Source organism: Salvelinus fontinalis, chromosome 19 (assembly GCF_029448725.1).
Source record: "Salvelinus fontinalis isolate EN_2023a chromosome 19, ASM2944872v1, whole genome shotgun sequence".
Classification (NCBI taxonomy): domain Eukaryota; kingdom Metazoa; phylum Chordata; class Actinopteri; order Salmoniformes; family Salmonidae; genus Salvelinus; species Salvelinus fontinalis.
Genome location: NC_074683.1, coordinates 9859082 through 9882008, shown reverse-complemented (window position 1 = coordinate 9882008; position 22927 = coordinate 9859082). Strand labels below are relative to the sequence as shown.

Below are 22927 nucleotides of genomic sequence, written 5' to 3'. Positions count from 1 at the left end.
GATTCTATTATCTATATTTATATGATTTCAAAAGGTTTCCTATGGAAGATTGACAATTTAATTTAAAACAATATATTTTCTCACTCAAATCAACAGTGGCTGATGTGTTGACCTCCAACCATCTTCGTTGTACTATTTGAAAGTTGAAATTAAAATGTTATTCACATTTTAGTACATTAAATCAAACAAAACATGACGCCCACCCTGTATTCAAGAGGATGCAGTGTCTCAACCGATGGTGAGCACAACAATTAAAATAGGGTCTACAACATACACTCAGCGGCCAGTTTACTAGGTACACTCATCTAGTACTGGGTCGGACCCCCCTTTGACTCCAGCTCAGCGTTCAACACCATAGTGCCCATAAAGCTCATCACTAAGCTAAGGACCCTGGGACACCTCCCTCTGCAACTGGATCCTGGACTTCCTGACGGGTCGCCTTCAGGTGGTAAGGGTAAGCAACAACACATCTGCCACGCTGATCCTCAACACGGGTGGCCCTCAGGGGTGCGTGCTTAGTCTCCTCCTGTACTCCCTGTTCACCCATGACTGCGTGGCCAAGCACGACTCCAACACCATCATTAAGTTTGCCGATGACAACGGTGGTAGGCCTTTTATTTTTTTAATTTAGTCAATATTTTCTCAACTCTTTTATTTATTTATTTTTTTTATGCATTTTTGGTCAAGGGCTTGTAAGTGGGCGTTTCACGGTACATGGCACATGTGACAAATCATATTTGAATGAAGATGTTTTACTCCATTACGCTGCTATTCATTGATTATTGATTGCCATTACCTTAGTATGTATCTATTTATCCTGCTACTCATCACTATTACACCTGTTTACATGTATATATTGCCATTAGTATATAATCGTAAGTACAGTGCCTTCAGAAAGTATTCACACCCCTTGGCATTCTCCACATTTTGTTGTGTTACAGCCTGATTTTAAAAATGGATTACATTTAGATTTTGTCATCACTAAACACAATATCCCATAACGTCAAAGTGTAATTATGTTATTTGAAATGAAAAATAAATAAATAAATGAAAAGCTGAAATGTCTTGAGTCAACAAGTATTCAACCCTTTCATATGGCAAGCCTAAATAGGTTAAGGAGTAAAGGTTTGCTTAACAAGTCACAAAATATGTTGCAGGGACTCACTCTGTGTGCAATAATAGTGTTGAACATGATTTTTTTAATGACTACTTCATCTCTGTACCCCACACATACAATTATCTGTCGAGCAGTGAATTTCAAACACAAATTCAACCACAAAGACCAGGGAGGTTTCCAATGATTCGCAAAGAAGGGCATCTACTTATTGGGAGATCAATTCACTTTTGAGCATGGTGAAGATATTAATTACACATTGTATGGTGTGTCAATACACAGAGTCACTACAAAAGATACAGGTGTCCTTCCTAACTCAGTTGCTAGTGAGGAAATAAACCCCTCAAGGATTTCACCATGAGTCCAATGGTGACTTTAAAACAGTTAGAGTTTAATCGCTGTGGTAGGAGAAAACTTTGGATGAATCAATAACGTAGTTACTACACAATAATAACCTAATTGCCAGAGTGAAAAGGAGGCCTGTACAGAATACAAATATTCCAAAACATGCATCCTGTTTGCAACATGGCACTAGAGTACTACTGCAAAAATGTGGCAAAGCAATTAACATTTTGTCCTGAATATAAAGTGTTATGTTTGGGATAAATCCAATACAAAACATTACTGAGTACTACTCTCCATATTTTCAAGCATAGTGGTGGCTACATCATGTTATGGGTATGCTTGTAATCGTTAAGGACTGGGGAGTTTTCCAGGATAACAAATACATTATATGGAGCTAAGCACAGGCAAAATCCTAGAGGTAAACCTGTTTCAGTCTGCTTCCACCAGACACTGGAATATTAATTCACCTTTCAGCAGGACAATGACCTAAAACACAAGGCTAAATATACACTGGAGATTCTAACCAAGACAGTGAATGTTCCTGAGTGGCCGAGTTAAAGCTTTTACTTAAATCTGCTTGAAAATGTATGGCAAAGCCTGAAATGGTTGTCTAGCATTGATCAATAACCAAATTGACAGAGCTTGAAGAATGTTTTTAATAATAAAAATTAAAAATAAATGGGCAAATGTTGAACAATCCAGGTGTGGAAAGCTCTTACAGACTTAGTAAGAAAGACGCACAGCTGGAATCGCTGCCAAATGTGATTCTAACATGTATTGACTCAGGGGGTTGATTACTTAGTGTTTTCTTTTGTCATCCACTTTGACAGAGTATTTTGTGTAGTTTGTTGACAAAGAAATACAATTAAATCCATTCGAAACTGACTTCGTAACACTACAAAATGTGGAAAAAGTCAAGGGGTGTGAATACTTTGAAGGCACTGTATTTACAGTATATATTCCTGCGACCAGTCACTTTTCAGCCCAGTTTACATGTACAGTAGGGGAGTGCCGAGTATTCGGACAAAATGAGTATACAGTATTAACGGATATGGAGAATTTTCCAAATAGGATTTTTACACAAGTATGTTTTGTAATTATCCGTGATCGTGATTTTCAGCTGCCAGCACGCATGTTTCTTTCACTCAGTGTGAAGTGCTGTGTGCTATAAACAACTATTTGCTAGTTCTTCTGTCTGTAAAGAAATGGGCGGGGTATCGGTTGAGCCTGCTGCAACGATTGGATTATAAACAAGCCGCTCTGGCTGTACCTTTCCTTGTGGAAAAAAACATGAATATACTGTTTGTAGTAAGCACTGTATAATAGTAAAGATTACCACGGACCCAGTATCAGTTTGTCTCACACACTATCTGAATGAAGGAGAGGAGACATGAATGGCTGTAGCTTTTTTAAATAATTGCCAACAGTGTAAACTGCTTGACCATGGAGAGGCAGGGCATTCTACCTCACACACATTTATAGTTTGTTTCTTGCTTTATACGTGTGGGTCGGCTGTAACTCACGCTACGTTTATAGCTAATCTCTCTCTATATACAGTTGAAGTCGGAAGTTTACCTACATCTTAGCCAAATACATTTAAACTCAGTTTTTCACAATTCCTGACATTTAAAACCTAGTAAAAATTCTCTGTCTTAGGTCAGTTAGGATCACCACTTCATTTTAAGAAAATGAAATGTCAGAATAAGAGGAGAGATATATCTTAGCTTTTATTTCTTTCATCACATTCCCAGTGGGTCAGAAGTTTACATACTCAATTAGTATTTGGTAGCTTTGCCTTTAAATTGTTTAACTTGGGTCAAACGTTTCAGGTAGCCTTCCACAAGCTTCCCACAATAAGTTTGGTGAATTGACAGAGCTGGTGTAACTGAGTCAGGTTTGTAGGCCTCCTTGCTCGAACATGCTTTTTCAGTTCTGCCCACATTTTCTATAGCATTGAGGTCAGGGCTTTGTGATGGCCACTCCAATACCTTGACTATGTTGTCCTTAAGCCATTTTGCCACAACTTTGGAAGTATGCTTGGGGTCATTGTCCATTTGGAAGACCCATTTGCGACCAAGCTTTAACTTCCTGACTGATGTCTTGAGATGTTGCTTAAATATATCCACATCATTTTCCATCCTCATGATGTCATCTATTTTGTGAAGTGCACAAGTCCCTCCTGCAGCAAAGCACCCCCACAACATGATGCTGCCACCCCCGTGCTTCACGGTTGGGATGGTGTTCTTCGGCTTGCAAGCCTCCCCTTTTTTCCTCCAAACATAACGATGGTCATTATGGCCAGTTCTATTTTTGTTTCATCAGACCGGAGCACATTTCTCCAAAAAGTACGATCTTTGTCCCCATGTGCAGTTGCAAAACGTAGTCTGGCTTTTTTAATGGCAGTTTGAGCAGTGGCTTCTTCCTTGCTGAGCGGCCTTTTCAGGTTATGTCGATATAGGACTCGTTTTACTGTGGATATAGATACTTTGTACCCGTTTCCTCCAGCATCTTCACAAGGTCCTTTGCTGTTGTTCTGGGATTGATTTGCACTTTTCCCACCAAAGTACGTTCATCTCTAGGAGACAGAATGCGTCTCCTTCCTGAGCGGTATGACAGCTGCGTGAACCCATTGGGGTTTATACTTGCGTACTATTGTTTGTACAGATGAACGTGGTACCTTCAGGCGTTTGGAAATTGCTCCCAAGGATGAACCAGACTTGTGGAGGTCTACAAAATAATTCTGAGGTCTTGGCTGATTTCTTTTGATTTTCCCATGATATCAAGCAAAGAGGCACCGAGTTTGAAGGTAGGCCTTGAAATACATCCACAGGTACACCTCCAATTGACTCAAATTATGTCAATTAGCATATCAGAATTTTCCAAGCTGTTTAAAGGCACAGTCAACTTAGTGTATGCAAACTTCTGACCCACTGGAAGTGTGAAACAGTGAATTATAAGTGAACAATTGTTGGAAAAATTACTTCTGTCATGCACAAAGTAGATGTCCTAACCGACTTGCCAAAACTATAGTTTGGTAACAAGACATTTGTGGAGTGGTTGAAAAACGAGTTTTAATGACACCGACCTAAGTGTATGTAAACTTCCGACTTCAACTGTACGTGGTTGGCAGGACTTAAGGGGACGTGTGTTTATAACCGTGCTTAGTCCTGCAATGGTCACCTCTCGTTAATCTAGCTACTTTGCATAGCTCGTTCACCGTGGTACACACAGGAGTCTAGGCAAGATGGCTGCGCCCTGTGAGACATGAAACGCGGTGCGCCTTGCGACACCTAGTTCACTCTCAGTGGAGAACTGCAAGCACGCTGGAGCGAAACATACAGTCTCCAAATCTTGCGGGGTAGGCGCGGTCCTCAAACCCGAAGGCTATAACCGGGAGGATTCCGGTGGACAGACAAGTTACACAGACAACTAAGATAAACCCTCAGCGCCGCAATACTGGTAGTCCAAACCGAGTATCGCCCAGGTTGGTACACTGTCACAAGTAATAAAAACAAGGACGAAAACCCAAACGAGATTGCACAAGCCAAATCGAGTGGGGGGACAGCAGAGCACCCCGATGGAGAAGCTTGTTTTGCCAACAATACATACCATGGAGTCATGCATTGCAAAGGACAACTCAAAATGTATCTTGGTGATATGTCCAGTCAGGGCCATAATTATTGGCATCCTTGATAAAGACAAAAAAAAGGGGGCCCCGTATTCAATACCCTAGCACACTCCCCTTGTGAAGATAACCATAGCACCGTTTCTAATCCAAGGGCTAATGTTTTTTATCAATCTCCAGGCGGTGCTATGGTCAGATGACATGAAAATAGAGCTCTTTGGCCACGCACACCAGTGGTGAGTCTGGCGTCAAAAAACGGAAGCATATGCAGAAAAGCACCTCATACCTAAGGTCAAATATGGTGGGGTATCTTTGACGTTATGGGGCTATTTTGCTTCCACTGGTCCTGTGGCCTTTGTTATGGTCAACGGCATCATGAACTTTACCAAGTATCAGAACAATTTAGATAAAAACCTAGTTGCCTCTGTCAGGAGGCAGACACTTGGCCGCAAGTAGATATTCCAGCAAGACAATAACCCCAAGCACACATCAAAATCCACAAAGAAATGTTTAATTGACCACAAAATCAACATTTTTCAATGGCCATCTCAGTCTCCGGACTTGAACCCCATTGAAAACCTCTGGTTTGAATTGAAGATGGCAGTCCATAAGCGGAGACAAAGGATAACAAGAAGGATCTGGAAATATCCTGTATGGAGGAATGGTCTAAGATCCCTCCCAATGTGTTCTCCAATCTCAGAAACATAAGGGGAGGGTGATAGAGTATTGAAAACAGGGATGCCAATCATTTTGACCCCTATCTTTTTTTAGATTTTTTGAAATAAGGCTACTTGTTCAACCACATCTATTTCTCTGAGCAATTGTATTAGTATAACATTTCCACATTTTCTGGAGCATGCAATATAGCTCAGTATTTATAGTATTTATTTTATACAGTCTTTTTTGCTCATCTTTATCAAGGGTTCCAATAATTATGGACCTGACTGGATCTTGACTCTGAAATCATCCATGTACTGCCAGGCATATGGCTGTGCTGCCAGACATAATCCTAATGCAGTGCAAGTCTAACCTTGTCATTATGTTTAAATAATGAGCAGTTGACATTTTACGGTCCTTGATTTGTTCAGTGGGTGGATGGGAACAATTTGGTTAGAAACAACCATTTCAGGGACAACAACATCTCCTTCTCAAAAACTCACATTTGATAAGATTAGAATGCTAGAATTACCATGGAGATACTAGTGTAATAAAGTAATACAAAATGTCATAATAAAGTAATAGAAAATAATGTACTAAAGCAGTATTCTTTCTATGTTGAACAGTTATTTTTCAAAGTTAAAAATAGCCTTAATATCACCAGTACAGAAACTGCACTCAGTGTAGAGCTGCTGCTACACAACTTGCACGTCATTTTAGCTGCTTGCAACAAAGTTGCTTTTCTATTGCTTTGTGAAACAACCCCTGTAATATTAATGTGTCAACATACTGAATTGTAACTGGTTATATTCCACCGTCATATCATACTGCGCTATGATTGGTTAAGACCACCCAGGTCATGAGGTTATTTTCCGTTGATCATGACCAAAGACACATGAACATGGAAGTTATAGCTAGCTAATAAAGAGCTATGTTGTTTTATAAAGATCCTGTCGTAACTGCATTTTATACAAAGCGTGCAAAACAAGACACCCCCCTGACACTAATAAGCTGCTCATCTGCAACTTGGATGCATCCAGATGAAACTTCAACTTTGATTGGCTGTTGCTTGCAACAAAACCAACCCTTTTGTCACACAATCCATTCGAAGGTTCAGAATTTCGACCAATTTGTCATGTCAACACAGCTGTCAGTGCTGTGCAGCACAACCCACGATCTGCGTTGACAGAACAGAGACTAGCACCACAGATAGAACAATGAGACAGATTTTTCACCTGATGTATAGATGTGAAGCATCCGCTTGGCGTTTCCACTCACTACCAAATGTGGTAGTGAGAGGAAACCCACTAGCCGGCAATGAGAGAAGATGGATTTTACTGTATTGAGATGGATTTTGGCTGACATTCTGCTAATTGAACTGTGTTAGCTATCTTAGTTCGTTGCTAGTTTGGTTAGCTTGTTGCTAGCTAGCTAGCTGCCTTGGTGTTTGCAATGTCCTTTTGGCTAGCTAGCAATATTTTACAGGCTGCATGTCTTATATATCCTTGCTGTTACAATAACTAAATGGTTGGATAAACAAATAATTTGTGAAACCACAACGTAATGCAGCAGATGACATGGGGTGAGTTTGGAATTCTCAAACAAGCGGCTTCAATTTGATTGGCTCTTGCATGCAATTTTAATCGCGTTTGAGTTGCGGCAAGTAGCCTAGTGGTTAGAGCGTTGGGCCAGTAACCAAAAGGTTGCTGGATCAAATCCCCGAGCGGACAAAGTAAAAATCTGTTGTTCTGCCCCTGAACAAGGCAGTTAACCCACTGTTCCCTGTTATGCTGTCATTGTAAATAGGAATTTGTTCTTAACTGACTTGCCTAGTTAAATAAAGGTTACATTTTTTTAAATGAGTTGCTTCATGTAACAGCAAAGTTACTTGAGATGTTGTCACTTGCAACCATAGGAGGTTCGTGGCACCTTAACTTGGGAGGAAGGGCTTGTGGTAATAAATGCAACTAAAATTGTATGAAGTTGCTTTGTGTAACCCCAGGCGAAAGCTTAAGTGGTGTCATGTTTGTTTGACCTGGTGGTCTTAGCTATCCCCAATACAGCAATAGTCTTTGAGTGTCCTCATCTAGTAAGATGTCTTGCAACATCGACAGAGTGAGAACTGTACACAGAGTCATATGTGAACACAAGTCGACAACCCAAGTCAAGTATTTCATAACATGTCTTTCCCTTTTACCTAAAAGCCTATTCTACCACATGTCCCAGTAGAGCAAAGAAATCACTCAACGAAAAGTGCAAAACAACAGGAAATCAGCCTCTAACCTCCATTGCCCTACTGGTTAAAAGATACTGGAATGTTTTTCAACATGCATATCAGTTGGATGCACTTGGGACATATCTACTTCCCCATGTGCTTTGAGTAGGCCACTAATCTTTTTTTGTCTAATGTTGGGAGGCTACTTTGGGGGCTGCATGTGTTAGGGAAGCTTTCTCAAGTCATTCATAATTTTTGACAAATTCAAATGTTCTTATCCAAATCACAATACCTCCATCTCAAAATGTATGAGATGGTATTAAAGTAGGCACATTTCTAGAAATCAACGTCAGCTGTTTGAAATAAAGACTACCTTGTTTCATTTCTCCCCAAAACACAGACAACTCCAATGGTTTGCCTCATTCTTGTCATTCTGACAAGACAGATACAGTATTTTGCACGCACAGAGACATGTTAGTATACGTTTTCTGTATGTTGTTTTTACATTTCTAAAGGACTCTTTGAAGACTAGCCCTTGGTGGGCTAAAAGAGATCCTAATAAAATAAAACGTCTAACATTCCAACTGTAATGGGCTAACGTCATCTCATCTGCCCTTTGCACTTTCAATCATGTGGTCTACTCTTTTCAATAAGAACCATAAACATAGCAGCAGTGGTGTAAAGTACTTAAGTAAAAATACTTGAAAGTACTACTTTAGTACTTTTTGGGGTATCTGTACTTTACTATTTATATTTTTTGACAACTTTTACTTCACTACATTCCTAAAGAAAATAATGTACTTTCTACTCCATAGATTTTCCCTGACACCCAAAAGTACTCGTTACATTTTGAATGCTTAGCAGGACAGAAAAATTGTCTAATTCACACACTTATCAAGAGAACATCCCTGGTCATCCCTACTGCCTCTGATCTGGCGGACTCACTAAACACAAATGCTTAGTTTGTAAATTATTTCAGAGTGTTGCAGCGTTCCCCTGACTGTCCGTAGCTTTAAAAAAAAGAAAATGGAGCCTTTTAGTTTGCTTAATAAACTCAGCAAAAAAAGAAATGTCCCTTTTTCAGGACTCCATCTTTTATAGATAATTCGTAAAAATCCAAATAACTTCCTAGATCTTCATTGTAAAGGGTTAAAAACACTGTTTCCCATGCTTGTTCAATGAACCATAAACAATTAATGAACATGCACCTGTGGAACGGTCGTTAAGACACTAACAGCTTACAGACGGTAGGCAATTATGGTCACAGTTATGAAAACTTAGGACACTAAAGAGGCCTTTCTATTGACTCTGAAAAACATCAAAAGAAAGATGCCCAGGGTCCCTGCTCATCTGCGTGAACGTGCCTTAGGCATGCTGCAAGGAGGCACAAGGACTGCAGATGTGGCCAGGGCAATAAATTGCAATGTCCGTACTGTGAGACGCTTAAGACAGCGCTATAGGGAGACAGGACGGACAGCTGATCGTCCTCACAGTGGCAGACCACGTGTAACAACACCTGCACAGGATCGGTACATTCGAACATCACATCTGAAGGGACAGGTACAGGATGGCAAAAACAACTGCCCGAGTTACACCAGGAGCGCACAATCCCTCCATCAGTGCTCAGACGTTCCGCAATAGGCTGAGAGAGGCTGGACTGAGGGCTTGTAGGCCTATTGTAAGGCAGGTCCTCACCAGACATCACCGGCAACAACGTCGCCTATGGGCAAAAACCCACCGTTGCTGGACCAGACAGGACTGGCAAAAAGTGCTATTCACTGACGAGTCGCGGTTTTGTCTCACCAGGGGTGATGGTCAGATTCGCGTTTATCGTCGAAGGAATGAGCGTTACACCGAGGCCTGTACTCTGGAGCGGGAGCGATTCGGAGGTGGAGGGTCCGTCATGATCTGGGGCGGTGTGTCACAGCATGACAATGCCACCAGCCATACTGCTCGTTCTGTGCATGATTTCCTGCAAGACAGGAACATCAGTGTTCTGGCCATGGCCAGCGAAGAGCCCGGATCCCAATGAGCACATCTGGGACCTGTTGGATCGGAGGGTGAAGGCTAGGGCCATTCCCCCAGAAATGTCCGGGAACTTGCAGGTGCCTTGGTGGAAGAGTGGGGTAACATCTTACAGCAAGAACTGGCAAATCTGGTGTGATGAGGAGATGCACTACAGTACTTAATGCAGCTGGTGGCCACACCAGATACAGAGGACTGTTACTTTTGATTTTGACCCCCCTTTGTTCAGGGACACATTATTCCATTTCCGTTAGTCACATGTCTATTTCCGTTAGTCACATGTCTCAGTTGTTGACTCTTGTTATGTTCATACAAATATTTACACATACATGTAAATAAATGCAGGTGACAGTGAGAGGATGTTTCTTTTTTTGCTGAGTTTATAAGGAATTTGAAATTATTTATACTTTTATTTGACTAATTAAGTATATTTTAGCAATTACATTTACTTTTGATACTTAAGTATATTTAAAACCAAATACTTTAGGACTTTTATTCAAGTAGTATTTTACTGGGTGGCTCACTTTTACTTGAGTCATTTTCTATTAAGGCATCTTTACTTTTACTCAAGTATGACAATTGGGTACTTTTTCCAACACTGCATAGCAGTAACACTTTATTTGGAAAGTAACATTTTAACTAACCATTTACTAAACCTAGCCATAAACTGACCCTAACTTTAACCCTTATTCTAGACCTCACCCTAATCGTAACCTTAGCAAGCAGTTGCTTATCAACATGTTCAACTTCATTAAAAAAAACAAGTTTTCCCATCTCAAAATGTACTATAGTAAGTGCCTATTAAGTGCCAAATAAAAGGTAACAGGGTTGACCATTTCATCTTAAAATCAGCCATAAACACTTACGTGACAGGGGGAATGGAAGCTTGTTGTGTACAACAGGGAGTGACAATTGAAAGCAAGCTTAACAAAATAAATGTTAAAATATTTCTAACCTAACAGGGTTGGATATGTTATGCTCGACCCACTCAGTTTTCCACCACAAAACACCAGAAAATGGTCAAAAAGAGTAGAACCAGTTCACCTGATTTTACACTATGATTTGACTATTAGATGTTCAATGTCTCTTTTTAAAGAAAAAAAACATTTAAAAAGGAATATATTAAAATGAGAGTTTAGTTCACATAACAGGGTTGACCTTAAAATGAGGGACAGACAAAAATAAATGACGGGTCGCCACTGAGCTCGGGCAATTTGGAAGCAGTTGGACCGCTCTGCTTCAGTACATATAATCAATCTGGTAACCAGGGGAACTGTTATTAAGGGCTGAGAACAGGCTCTGATGAATGGAGGATAGAGTGTAGTCAGTACATCTCTTAAATAGAGCGGCCTCAGCAAGTGTACGGTTTCTTTTCCAAAACATCAGCAGGCAATTCAACATCCTAATCCAATCATAACCAAAGGGGATCAACAATGAATGTTACTTTCAAGAATGTTGCTTTCTCTATGTGTTTGATTATTTTTCACATAAAACACCAGAGTCTAAAATGATAATGATGATTGGTATGCGATGTACTTACATGTATATTGGATTCTGGTAATGCAGTTATTACTAACCCTGGACCTGAAGAAGTAAACGATGTTCAAGCCCAGCACTAAAACACCTGATTCAACTACTCTAAGCTCCTCATGACACTCACTGTATATAATACTTGTATAGAACCAGTCAGATATGTCAAATCAGAGGATATGAAGAGTACAAGATCTTCTATTCTAGGATATTGGGCTATTTAGGGATTCCAAAAAGTGAGAAAAAAAATATTCTGAAATCTGTCTTGCCTACTACTTAAAATGCATACTGTGTACTAATTGTACTACATACTATTTATAACGTTCTGTTTAAAATAAATGTAATGCATTAAGCAATAAAAAACAGCATAATAGGCTCCTCCGTTTGAGAATATGTCATCTAACACGCAATTGCGTTGATTCCCGCCATTCGTTCATTTTTGGTACAGAGCGTCCCCTCAGCTGATTATCAGCTATTGTCAGACAGACGTGGGCCTCAAAATATGATTCTCTTCCTCAATAGTGTGCAGCGAGTTCTACTAGGTGAAAAGCGGAAAGGAGTATGACATCCTGGCATTTAAAGCACAATAAAAAAAAATGAAATGTCATACCATAAAAAATAAAAAAGTGCATTCCCAAAATGCCTACTATTTAGAACGCAAGTACCTGTATTCAGACATGGCCATAGCCTTTTCTCACAGGGTATCTTGCCTAATCTCTCAAAACCTTGAGCAGGAATTGAAACCATAATGATATGGCAATATATTCTAACAGTATTTGTCAATATCATAACGTTTTTTTTTTTATAGCTTTGGTACTATTTTCACAAGTAACACTTGTAACGCTGCCAGTCTTACATTCAAAACCTTCATTGTGCATACATTTTGTTTGTAGACATCTTTCACCACACAACCTATTGATCCAAAATATAAGTTTACTGGGAAATATGATGAGGACATTGGTTAAATCACCAAAACACAACGTAATGATATCTTCTCAATTTAGTTCCTTTAACAACCAGTTAATTCAAAAGCAAACATTTTTTAGATACATATTTAAAAATAGCCCTTTGAATGTAGTATGCTAAATTACACTGTTTCACATTAGGCAATACACTTGCACTACCAATTAAAATTGGACTGAACATCACATTTCCATCCCATGTGTGATCAAAGAAGACATCATTCACAATGTAATCAAATTAAAGAAATTAAAGAAACTATGTTTAGCAGGCACTAGTTTGCATCAAGACTGTTTTGAGTATGGCCTCCCGGGTGACGCAGTGGTCTAGGGCACTGCATCGCAGTGCTAACTGCGCCACCAGAGTCTCTGGGTTCGCGCCCAGGCTCTGTCGCAGCCGGCCGCGACCGGGAGGTCCGTGGGGCGACGCACTATTTGGCCATAGGTGCTCATCGAAAGCTCAGTAAATATCCTCATTGTTCATGAACCCAGGGGGAAAACCTTTTGTCACGACGGATCTAAGCCTGACATACAATGCCTTCAGAAAGTATATGCCCCTTGACTTTGAAAGTTTCTACAAGTGCAGTCAAAAAAAACATCAAGTGTTATAATGAAACTGGCTCTCATGAGGATCGCCACAGGAATAGAAGACCCAGAGTTACCTCTGCTGCAGAGGATAAGTTCATTAGAGTTACCAGCCTCAGAAATTGCAGACCAAATAAATGCTTCAGAGTTCAAATAACAGACACATCTCAACATCAACTGTTCAGAGTACACTGCGTGAATCAGGCCTTCATGGTTGAATTGCTGCAAAGAAACCACTACTAAAGGACCCCGATAATAAGAAGACTTGCTTGGGCCAAGAACCCCGAGAAATGGACATTACACAGGTGGAAATCTGTCCTTTGGTCTGGAGTCCAAATTTGAGATTTTTGGTTCCAACCGCTGTGTCTTTGTGAGGCGCGGTGTGGGTGAACGGATGATCTCTGCATGTGTATTTCCCACCGTAAAGCACGGAGGAGGTTTTATTGTGTGGGGGTGCTTTGCTGGTGACTCGGTCTGTGATTTATTTAGAATTCAAGGCACACTTAACCAGCATGGCTACCACAGCTTTCTGCAGCGATATCCCATCTGGTTTGCGCTTAGTGGGACTATCATTTGTTTTTCAACAGAACAATGACCCAAAACACACCTCCAGGCTGAGTAAGGGCTATTTGACCAAGAAGGAGAGTGATGGAGTGCGACATCAGATGACCTGGCCTCCACAATCACCCGACCTCAACCCAATTGAGATGGTTTGGGATGAGTTGGACTGCAGAGTGAAGGAAAAGTGCTCAGCATATGTGGGAATTCCTGCAAGACTGTTGGAAAAGCATTCATCATGAAGCTGGTTGAGATAATTCCAAGAGAGTGCAAAGATGTCATCAAGGCAAAGGGTGACTACTTCGAAGAAATTTTATATATAAATATTCAATATTCAAATATATATATAAATATTCAACTTTCATGAAATCACACATGCAATACACCAAATTAAAGCTACACTTGTTGTTAATCCAGTGTCAGATTTCAAAAAGGCTTTACGGCGAAAGCAAAACGTGCTATTATCTGAGGACAGCACCCCATCAAACAAAGACAGACGATCATAATTCAACCCGCCAGGTTTGAATCACAAAACTCAGATATAATTCATGCCTTACCTTTGACGACCTTCTTCTGTTGGCACTCCAATATGTCCCATAAACATCACAAATGGTCCTTTTGTTCGATTAATTCCGTCGTTATACATCCAAAATGTCAATTTATTTGGCACATTTCATCCAGAAAAACACTGGTTCCAACTCACGCTACATGACTACAAAATCTCTCATAAGTTACCTGTAATCTTTGTCCAAACATTTCAAACAACTTTCGGAATTCAACTTTAGGTATTTTTTTTCGTAAATAATTGATAAAATTTAAGACGGGAGAAACTGTGTTCAATACCGGACGAAAACAAAGAAACCATGTTCCAGGTTGTGCGCACCAAATCATTAGAGTACACCTGGAGTGACACAAGAAAATAACAGGGCTACTTCTTAATTTCTCTAAAGAAAAACCTCAACCAATTTCTAAAGACTGTTGACATCTAGTTTAAGCTATAGGAACTGCAAGAATATTTCTATTAAAAACAGCCTTGCCATAGAAAACCAATGGAAAACAGATTGACATCAACAACAAAAAATTCCCTGGATAGATTGTACTCGGGGTTTCGCCTGCCAAATCAGTTCTGTTATACTCACAGACTTTATTCAAACAGTTTTAGAAACTTTAGAGTGTTTCTATCCAAATCTACCAATTATATGCATATCCAAGCTTCTGGGCCTGAGTAGCAGGCAGTTTACTTTGGGCACACTTCATCCGGACATGAAAATAGCACTCCCAATAACTGTTTGGTTTTTGTTACTACATTATTCCACATGTGCTATTTCAGAGTTTAGATGTCATAACTATTATTATACAATGTAGAAAAGAGTAATAATAAAGAAAAACCCTTGAATGAGTAGATGTTCTAAAACCTTTGACTGATAGTGAGTGAGTGGAGTGTTGTTTCTCTTTGCTTATTTGAGCTGTTCTTGCCATAATATGGACTTGGAATTTTACCAAACAGGGCTATCTTCTGTATACGACCCCTACCTTGTCACAACACAACTGATTGGCTCAAATGCATTAAGAAGGGAAAAAATTCCGCAAATTAACTTTTAACAAGGCACACCTGTTAATTGAAATGCATTCCAGGTGACTACCTCATGAAGCTGGTTGAGAGAATGCCAAGAGTGTGCAAAGCTATCACCAGGCAAAGGGTGGCTACTTTGAAGAATTTCAAATATAAAATATATATTTTTTGGCTACTACATGATTCCATGTGTGTTATTTCATAGTGTTTATGTCGTCACTATTATTCTACAATGTATAAAATTGAAAAAATAAAGAAAAACCCTTGAATGAGTAGGTAGGTGTGTCCAAACTTCTGACTGGTACTGTATATGGAAAATAAAACTATTATATTTTCGTTAGACAATTATACAACCCGCTGAGTCAATACAGGTTATAATCACCTTTGGCAGTGATTACAGCTGTGAGTCTTTCTGGGTAAGTCTCTAAGAGCTTTTCAAACCTAGATTGTGCAACATTTGTCCAATTCTTCAAGCTCTGTAAAATGTGTGGTTGTTTATCATTGCTCGGCAACCTTTTTCAGGTCTTGCCATAGATTTTCCAACAGATTCAAGTCAAAACTCTAACTAGGCCACTCAGGAACATTCACTGTCTTCTTGGTAAGCAACTCCAGTGTAGATTTGGCCTTGTGTTTTAGGTTATTGTCCTGCTGAAAGGCACGTTCATCTCCCAGTGTCTGGTTGAAAGCAGACTGAACTAGGCTTTCCTCTCTGAGCTTGCCTATGCTTAGCTCCATTTAGTTTTGTTTTTATCCTGAAAAACTCCACAGTCCTTAACAAATACAAGCATAACCATAACATGATGCAGCCACCAGTATGCTTAAAAATATGGAGAGTGGTACTCAGTAATGTGTTGTATTGGATTTGCCCCAAACATAACACTTTGTATTCAGGACAAAATGGAAATTGCTTTGCCACATTTTTTTGCAGTACTTTAGTGCCTTGTTGCAAACAGGATGCATGTTATGGAATATTTTTTATTCTGTACAGGCTTCCTTGTTTTCACTCTGTCCATTAGGTTAGCATTGTGTACAATGTGGTTGATCCATCCTATCACAGCCATTAACCTCTGTAACTGTTTTAAAGTCACCATTGGCCTCTCTGGCAACTGATTTAGGAAGGACACCTGTATCTTTATAGTGACCATCCAAAGTGTAATTAATAACTTCACCATGCTCAAAATTGTAAAAAATAAATAAAAAAGGGGATATTCAATGTCAGCTTTTTATTTTTACCCATCTACCAATAGAGAGACACTTCTTTGAGAGACATTGGAAAACCTCCCTGGTCTTTGTAGTTGAATCTGTGTTTGAAATTCCGGGCTCGACTGAGGGACCTTACAGATAATTGTATGTGTGGGGTACAGAGATGAGGTAACAAAGGGGTTGAATACTAATTGCCTCAAGACACTTCAGCTTTTCATTTCTTTTTTTATGTTTAAAAAAATCTAACAACATAATTCCACTTTGACATTATGGGGTATTGTGTGTAGGCTTAGTGACAAATTAAATCTCAATGTAAACCATTTTAAATTCAGGCTGTAACATAACAAAATGTGGTAAATGCCAAGATATGTGAATACTTTCTGAAGGCACTGTAGGTCTGGATTGAAATCATTGCATGCCTCATCCACGGCCTGAAGGAGGGTGGTACGCTCATGGGGATGGCAATCATACATCTTCCACCTGTACTGTAATTGTGTCTTGTATTTTACAGTATTTTATTGTACTTATGTATTGTAGTGGTCCTAAGAGCATGGCACTAGCAAAACCAGTTTTCCCACTGGGGTCACATACCAACATGTGTGGACTGTAAATGGCATATATTACAGTAGTACTGTACTGTATTGGCCAATGCAATTTTAGTAAAGCAGTGGTGAAAAGTGAGTGTATCATTTTGTGTGTTGTACTTAGTCAATTGAAAATTGCCATTCTGATGATCTGTTTTGAATTTGGCTAAAAGTTGTGAAAAGTTACCACATACTTGCAAAGATTGCACCAAAAGTGCTAATAAATAAAACTAACTACCAAAGCTTCATAACTACCTGGATGCAGATGCAGGGTCTCGTTGTTGCAGAAGTCTGTGAAGCAGCAGTGCCTCTTTGAGACGTTCCGGGAGCTGTAGCAGAAGACTTGTCCCCTCATCTCGGCCGGGGACAGACAGGACTTGACGGCCTCCTCCTTCCCGTTGATCAGCATCACAGAGTTCCAGCAGGCCCCGTCCGCGCCTGTCTCACAGGTGTTGTTGGTACATAGCTGGCACACACACTTCAGAGCTGAAACAACAGGGGGACATCAGACGTCTGGCTTAAGACATTTCTTAGTACACGCTTACGTTTGTGATTTTCTAGAGCCTTTCTTGCCAGGCTTTGCATATCACTTAGACGTCTGAAGAACATTAACAGCTGTATAACTCATGTTTCAGAAGAAGCCATCTCAGCGACAGCATGGAAAACAGTATTTTTTTAATCAATTCAGTGGCAGGGGAAACAAGTATAATGCCTGTTCATTTAGAACCCAGATATTAACACCCAGATAATTTTGTGCTCTTCTTGGAGATTCTACCCACTCCTGTCCTGATTCGATGAGGACAGCATGGCTCTCCTACTTGTGAGGTAGGTCTATACTATCGGTCTGTGTCCATCTTTAATAAGGGCAGAGAGGTTTTCCTGATTGGACCTGCAGGGAATCTCTCAGATCATTCTCTCAGGTCCCCGCTACATGTCTGAGCGAAGCTCGATTTCTCTGAATATCAGAACGCCCTCAGATGTTCACCAACACTACTGATGGGAAGATGAATAGACTAATCCATTCCAAATGTATGTTGTGTTCAAAACAGTGAAATGTGGTAATGACTTCACTTGTCCATATTTTACATATGCCTTTACAAGATTCCTGGGTGACTTCCTCCATCACGAAGTTGGAATTTCACTTTTTAATAAGAGTATGAATTCATTTTTTGTATATATACACTGTCACAAAAGTATTTGGGCCCGTTTCCCAGATTGCGCCTATTCCTGACAAAGCGAGCAACCTTTTTGCTATAGAAGTAGGCATCAAATGGGTCTGGCTACCTGACACCGACTAAATGATGATCAAAACACACCTTAAATGCAGGGTCAGTCCCTGATATTATGTACTCTATTGTTCCTTAACTTACAGAGAACGGAAACGTGTCTTTATGCTCACAACTCAACCGAGACACACACACACACACACACACACATACCCCTGAGGGTCTGGAAGCAATGGGTCAGCTGCAGTGTAAAGCCCCTAGAGCAATGGCATCTAGGATGATGCCAGCAACTCTCCGGTTGCCAGCGCACTCCAGATTTCGCCTGTCTAAGGTGGGATCGAAACTATGCTACCTGCCGCTCCATCTACCATTGAGTGTTTACATTATACACTGCCCTTCCCATTAGCTATCGCGAAAGAAGAGGGTTGTATGGCAAGCATGGACAGGCACACTAAGATACAAGAGGGTTTCTAGCATAAGAGGCACTCTATTGTGAACAGTTGGATGTCTGGTAAATTATACCTACTCATAAAGTCAGCAAATTACACAGTGCCTATGTACAATAAAGATCTAACTAATGGGGAAACCAGCTCTGACATGCAGGCAACCTGTGGCTCTGGATACTATGTCTTGATTGCCATCTGTGGTTCACAATCATGACAAATCATTAAAACCACACTGCAATTGTTACTACAAGCAGCTGATATACTGTAAATGGTCACCTCATAATTATCTTATAGTGATGATTGGGTCTCACTTGCTGTTCTTGCTTATCCCCATGGGCTTGTAGAAGTTTGGATAATTATTAATTGTCATGCAAATGACCACAGTTATCATAATAATTGTTCATTTTTGTTGAAAAATGTAACCTTGTAATGCATCTTGAAATGTGTTAGACATACACTCCCTTCCTTATGTATTTGGACAGGGAAGCTAAAAATGTTTACATTTGGCTCTATACTCCAGCATTTTAGATCAAATGTTTCATATGAGGCGACAGTACAGAACGTCATCTTATTTGAGGGTATATTCATTCATATCTGTTTTACTGTTTAGAAATTAAAGCACTTATATCTAGTCCCCCTATTTGAAGAAGTCACAAGTATATTTGGACAAAATTCACTTATAGTGTATTAAAGTAGTCAAAAGGTTAGAATTTACTTTAAGTTTAATGTATTTGCTCAAAAGAAAACAGGTTATAAACACCAATATAGACTAAAAAATATATATATACTTTTTTTAAACAGTGTGCAGGTGTGGTTGGAACCACTGTACCACAGGAGGTTGGTGGCACCTTAATTGGGGGAGGACGGGCTCTTGGTAATGGCTGGAGCGGAATCAGTGGAATGGTATCAAATACATCAAACACATGGTTTCCAGGTTTGATGCCATTCCGTTTGCTCCGTTCCAGTCATTATTGAGCCATCCTCCCCACAGCAGCCTCCACTGCAATATACAATATGTACGTTAAAAATAAAAAAATAAGGTTGTTAAAACAGATAAAACCTCCTAATTATATATGTAAAAAAAAGTATCAGTAGTCAAAAAGAAAAAATATATATTAAATGTGTGAGTGTGCGAGAGTTAGGCTATATGGAAGATGCCATGATTAAGAAAAATGATGAATAATTCATTAATAATGATGAGTGGGAAAGTTACAGAGGCTACAACCAAACATGCTAACCTTTGTCCCTCTAACCCTCTCATCATTCATGATGGTAGCATCCACATAAATGTAAACATGTTCAGAAACATCTTCACGTGTGCTAGCAATGCAGAAGTCCTGGGTTCGAGCCTCATGCGAGCCCAATCAAAAGAAGGAGCGGTACTCACTAAGCAAGCACCGTGATGTCCTTTACTCAAGTAGACCCTTCTTCGAAATAGCCGTAATCAGCAGAATAAGTGCCAATGCCAGGATTTTAGATCATATGACATAGCTTCTGTAAAGTCTCTTAAACAGTCTGCACCATCAAGGCACAGACCATACAACATTGTGGTAGGATATAGTCCAACCAAAACCTTTGAAAATGCTTGGTGAGAAAATGAGAGAAGATGAATGAGTAATATCTAACTGTTTTATGTAAATGGACCTAAGTAAGAAAAAAAACTCCTACTTTATCGGGGGCTTTACTGTTGAATGTAAAGAGCCTCTATTCATGAGTTAACATTACATCTACCCATTCATAGAAAATAAACGTCCATCATAGTACTGTAAATAAAACGTTTTAAAAGCAACATAATAATAAATAAACATGTAAAAGGTATTAACATTTGTGTTCGGTTCATTTTACAAAGGTGGAACAAATTGAGCCTCCGGAAAATACAATTCATTTTAACACTATAGAGTAAATTAGGTTTATGACAGAGTAGCCTACAGCCTACACAAGTCATATTGCACATGAACCTGTGAACGTCGATCACGTTGATTCAAAATAAACCACGTTTAAGACTGATCTTTTGACATGAGCTATTTTTCAGATGATTACACAGTGTGGATATTGCATACTGTTCAGGGTCCAAAATGTGTTCACAAAAAGATATGTAGCAAACTGTATCATACATGAACGGCAGTCATCATATGACTGAGTCTACTCAAACTATCAGACTGTAAATTTGAAGTCCAACTAACGAACGTTACAGCATAAACAGTACTCGACTTGGACTGAAATAGGTCCCGGTAATCATTTTGGGTGCCGGTACGGTTTATATTTAGGTGCAGGAGTCGCACAATGCTTTTGAGCTAATATTCTATAAAAGGAACCGAAGCTCAAGCAGTAGAACGTTTGAGATGCCAGTACTCCGGTGAGCTCATGACCGTCAAGAAATGAGCATAAGACACAGCAAAAGAGCCTACAATTACCGCCTAAAATACATGCAGTGGTCGCACTGTTTAAATAAGAAACCCAGAGAACGTTTGTCATATAGCCTACCTGTGCTCAGCTGTGCGACAGATAGAAATATCAACGCCGCTTCAACCGTGGGGAGCCTGGTACGAGTCATGGCCGGAGGAGCACCATCTGCTTGGTTCGCGGACGCCTGTCTATGCCGTTTTTCTAGAGTAAATCATTACTTTCGTGGTAAATCCGTCATGTGCACACTTCGCATTGCTCCACTAAATAACAAGTGAGAGAACTGAATACGCAGTAGGGTGATTTGCTCCGCCTCTGTTGACTGGAATTTAAAGGGATTAACGCTCAAGCCCACCGATAAAGACATGCGAATGAGATAGTTCTGAACGAACGTCCCTTAACTGCCGAATGTCTGAGAAGTTGTCCTCTATAGACTATGTCAATAGCAACCAGTTAATCGTGGAGCACACTTGTCTGTCATAAACAAAAATTTGAGCCTACATTCAATAAGTTTACCATTTATAAATTGTCCTGTGCTAGGGTTAAGGTTTTCCCCAAAAAAATCATAGAGGTACAATTAAAACATGTTTGTGAGGACTGATGACCCACATCTGCATCTGGCACCACAATCAGCTGCATTCTCCTTTTCTCATTTCCCTATTTAGGCATTTCAGAAGACAATATTGCCTTGCCGCAGTAAAGCAATATTGTCACCAGTCAAAACATCTAAGATAAAAGCCTGTATAAAAAATAGATCCAAGTCTAAGATAAGCAGTATTTTGTTTTCCCATTTTACTATCTATAAACTCGTTTATAAATCGTTTCAAGTTTCAACGTTTATTCGTCAAGTCAGTGGCGGTTCTAGCGTGTATGGCTCCCTGAGCGAACCCCCCACCAAAATGTATCATACCATTTGAAACTATATAAATATAAAAATATATACAAAAATAAGACTCATAAATATCAAAAAGAAATAAAGAAATAAAATAATATATAAATACAAATAAAAAAGAAAACCTGATTATTACACTATTGCTAACAAAAAACACAATTCCTATCAAACAAATAGAATAACACACTTATAAAGAAGAAAACCTGATTATTACACTATTGCACTTCAAACAAGAAACACAGAAACTAAATTGCACAACTGCCATTAAACCCTGACCTTTATTGCCTTCCCTGATGCAAAGTCATCAATTACATCATCATAAGAAATCTGCCCAGCAATTGCATGGTTAATACTGATGACAGCAAGGCCACTAAGGCGTTCCTGTGACATGGTGGACCTCAGGTAGGATTTGATGAGCTTCAACTTTGAAAAGCTCCTCTCTGCTTCAGCTACGGTCAATGGAAGAGTAAAACAAATTCTGAGAGCAGTCCACACATGTGGATACATTTCTGAGAGCTCCCTTTCGTGTATAAATATCAGCAGCTCAAGCAGGGTCATAGTCTTCGATGGCAAGTCAGGCAAGGTCTTCAATTCCTGTGCAAGATCTCTGCCATCCAAGTCTGAGCGGTCTTTATAGTGCAGTGTCATACTAAGGGACTCACATTGTTCTTTCAGCTCCTCATTTAAGAGACTTTGGCAGGTTGACAGCACTCCAAAACTTCTCTCCCCCATTTTCCAATATAGAAAACGTAATTGAAAAATGTCACCACCAGCTTCTTCAGGGCATCACTCAAAGGCTCATCAAATGATTCGTATGAAAAGTGCCGCTTTGTGGACCTCAGCCTTTTTTGTTGTAGAACGGCCTCTACATTCATACCCTCGCAAATATCCTTGGCTGACGCTTGTGCAGTCATAAAGCCTGTTGCCCTGTAGTTGCTGAGACCTCTCTCTGTCTTTCTGAGAAGACTGACTGCAACATCCACATGC

General features: G+C 39.8%; 1 protein-coding gene across 1 annotated transcript in view; it reads right to left on the bottom strand.

Moving 5' to 3' along the window:
* Nucleotides 1-21600, bottom strand: part of LOC129816337 (activin receptor type-1C-like) — a 35976-nt gene extending 14376 nt beyond the window's left edge. Inside the window, exons 1-2 of the mRNA XM_055870711.1 lie at nucleotides 21130-21600; nucleotides 17229-17459 (exon numbers count right to left, since the gene is read on the bottom strand). Of these exons, the coding sequence (XP_055726686.1) occupies nucleotides 17229-17459; nucleotides 21130-21199 (301 nt within the window). The 5' untranslated portion in view covers nucleotides 21200-21600. The remainder of the gene's footprint in view (nucleotides 1-17228; nucleotides 17460-21129) is intronic.
* Nucleotides 21601-22927: the final 1327 nt, after the last annotated feature.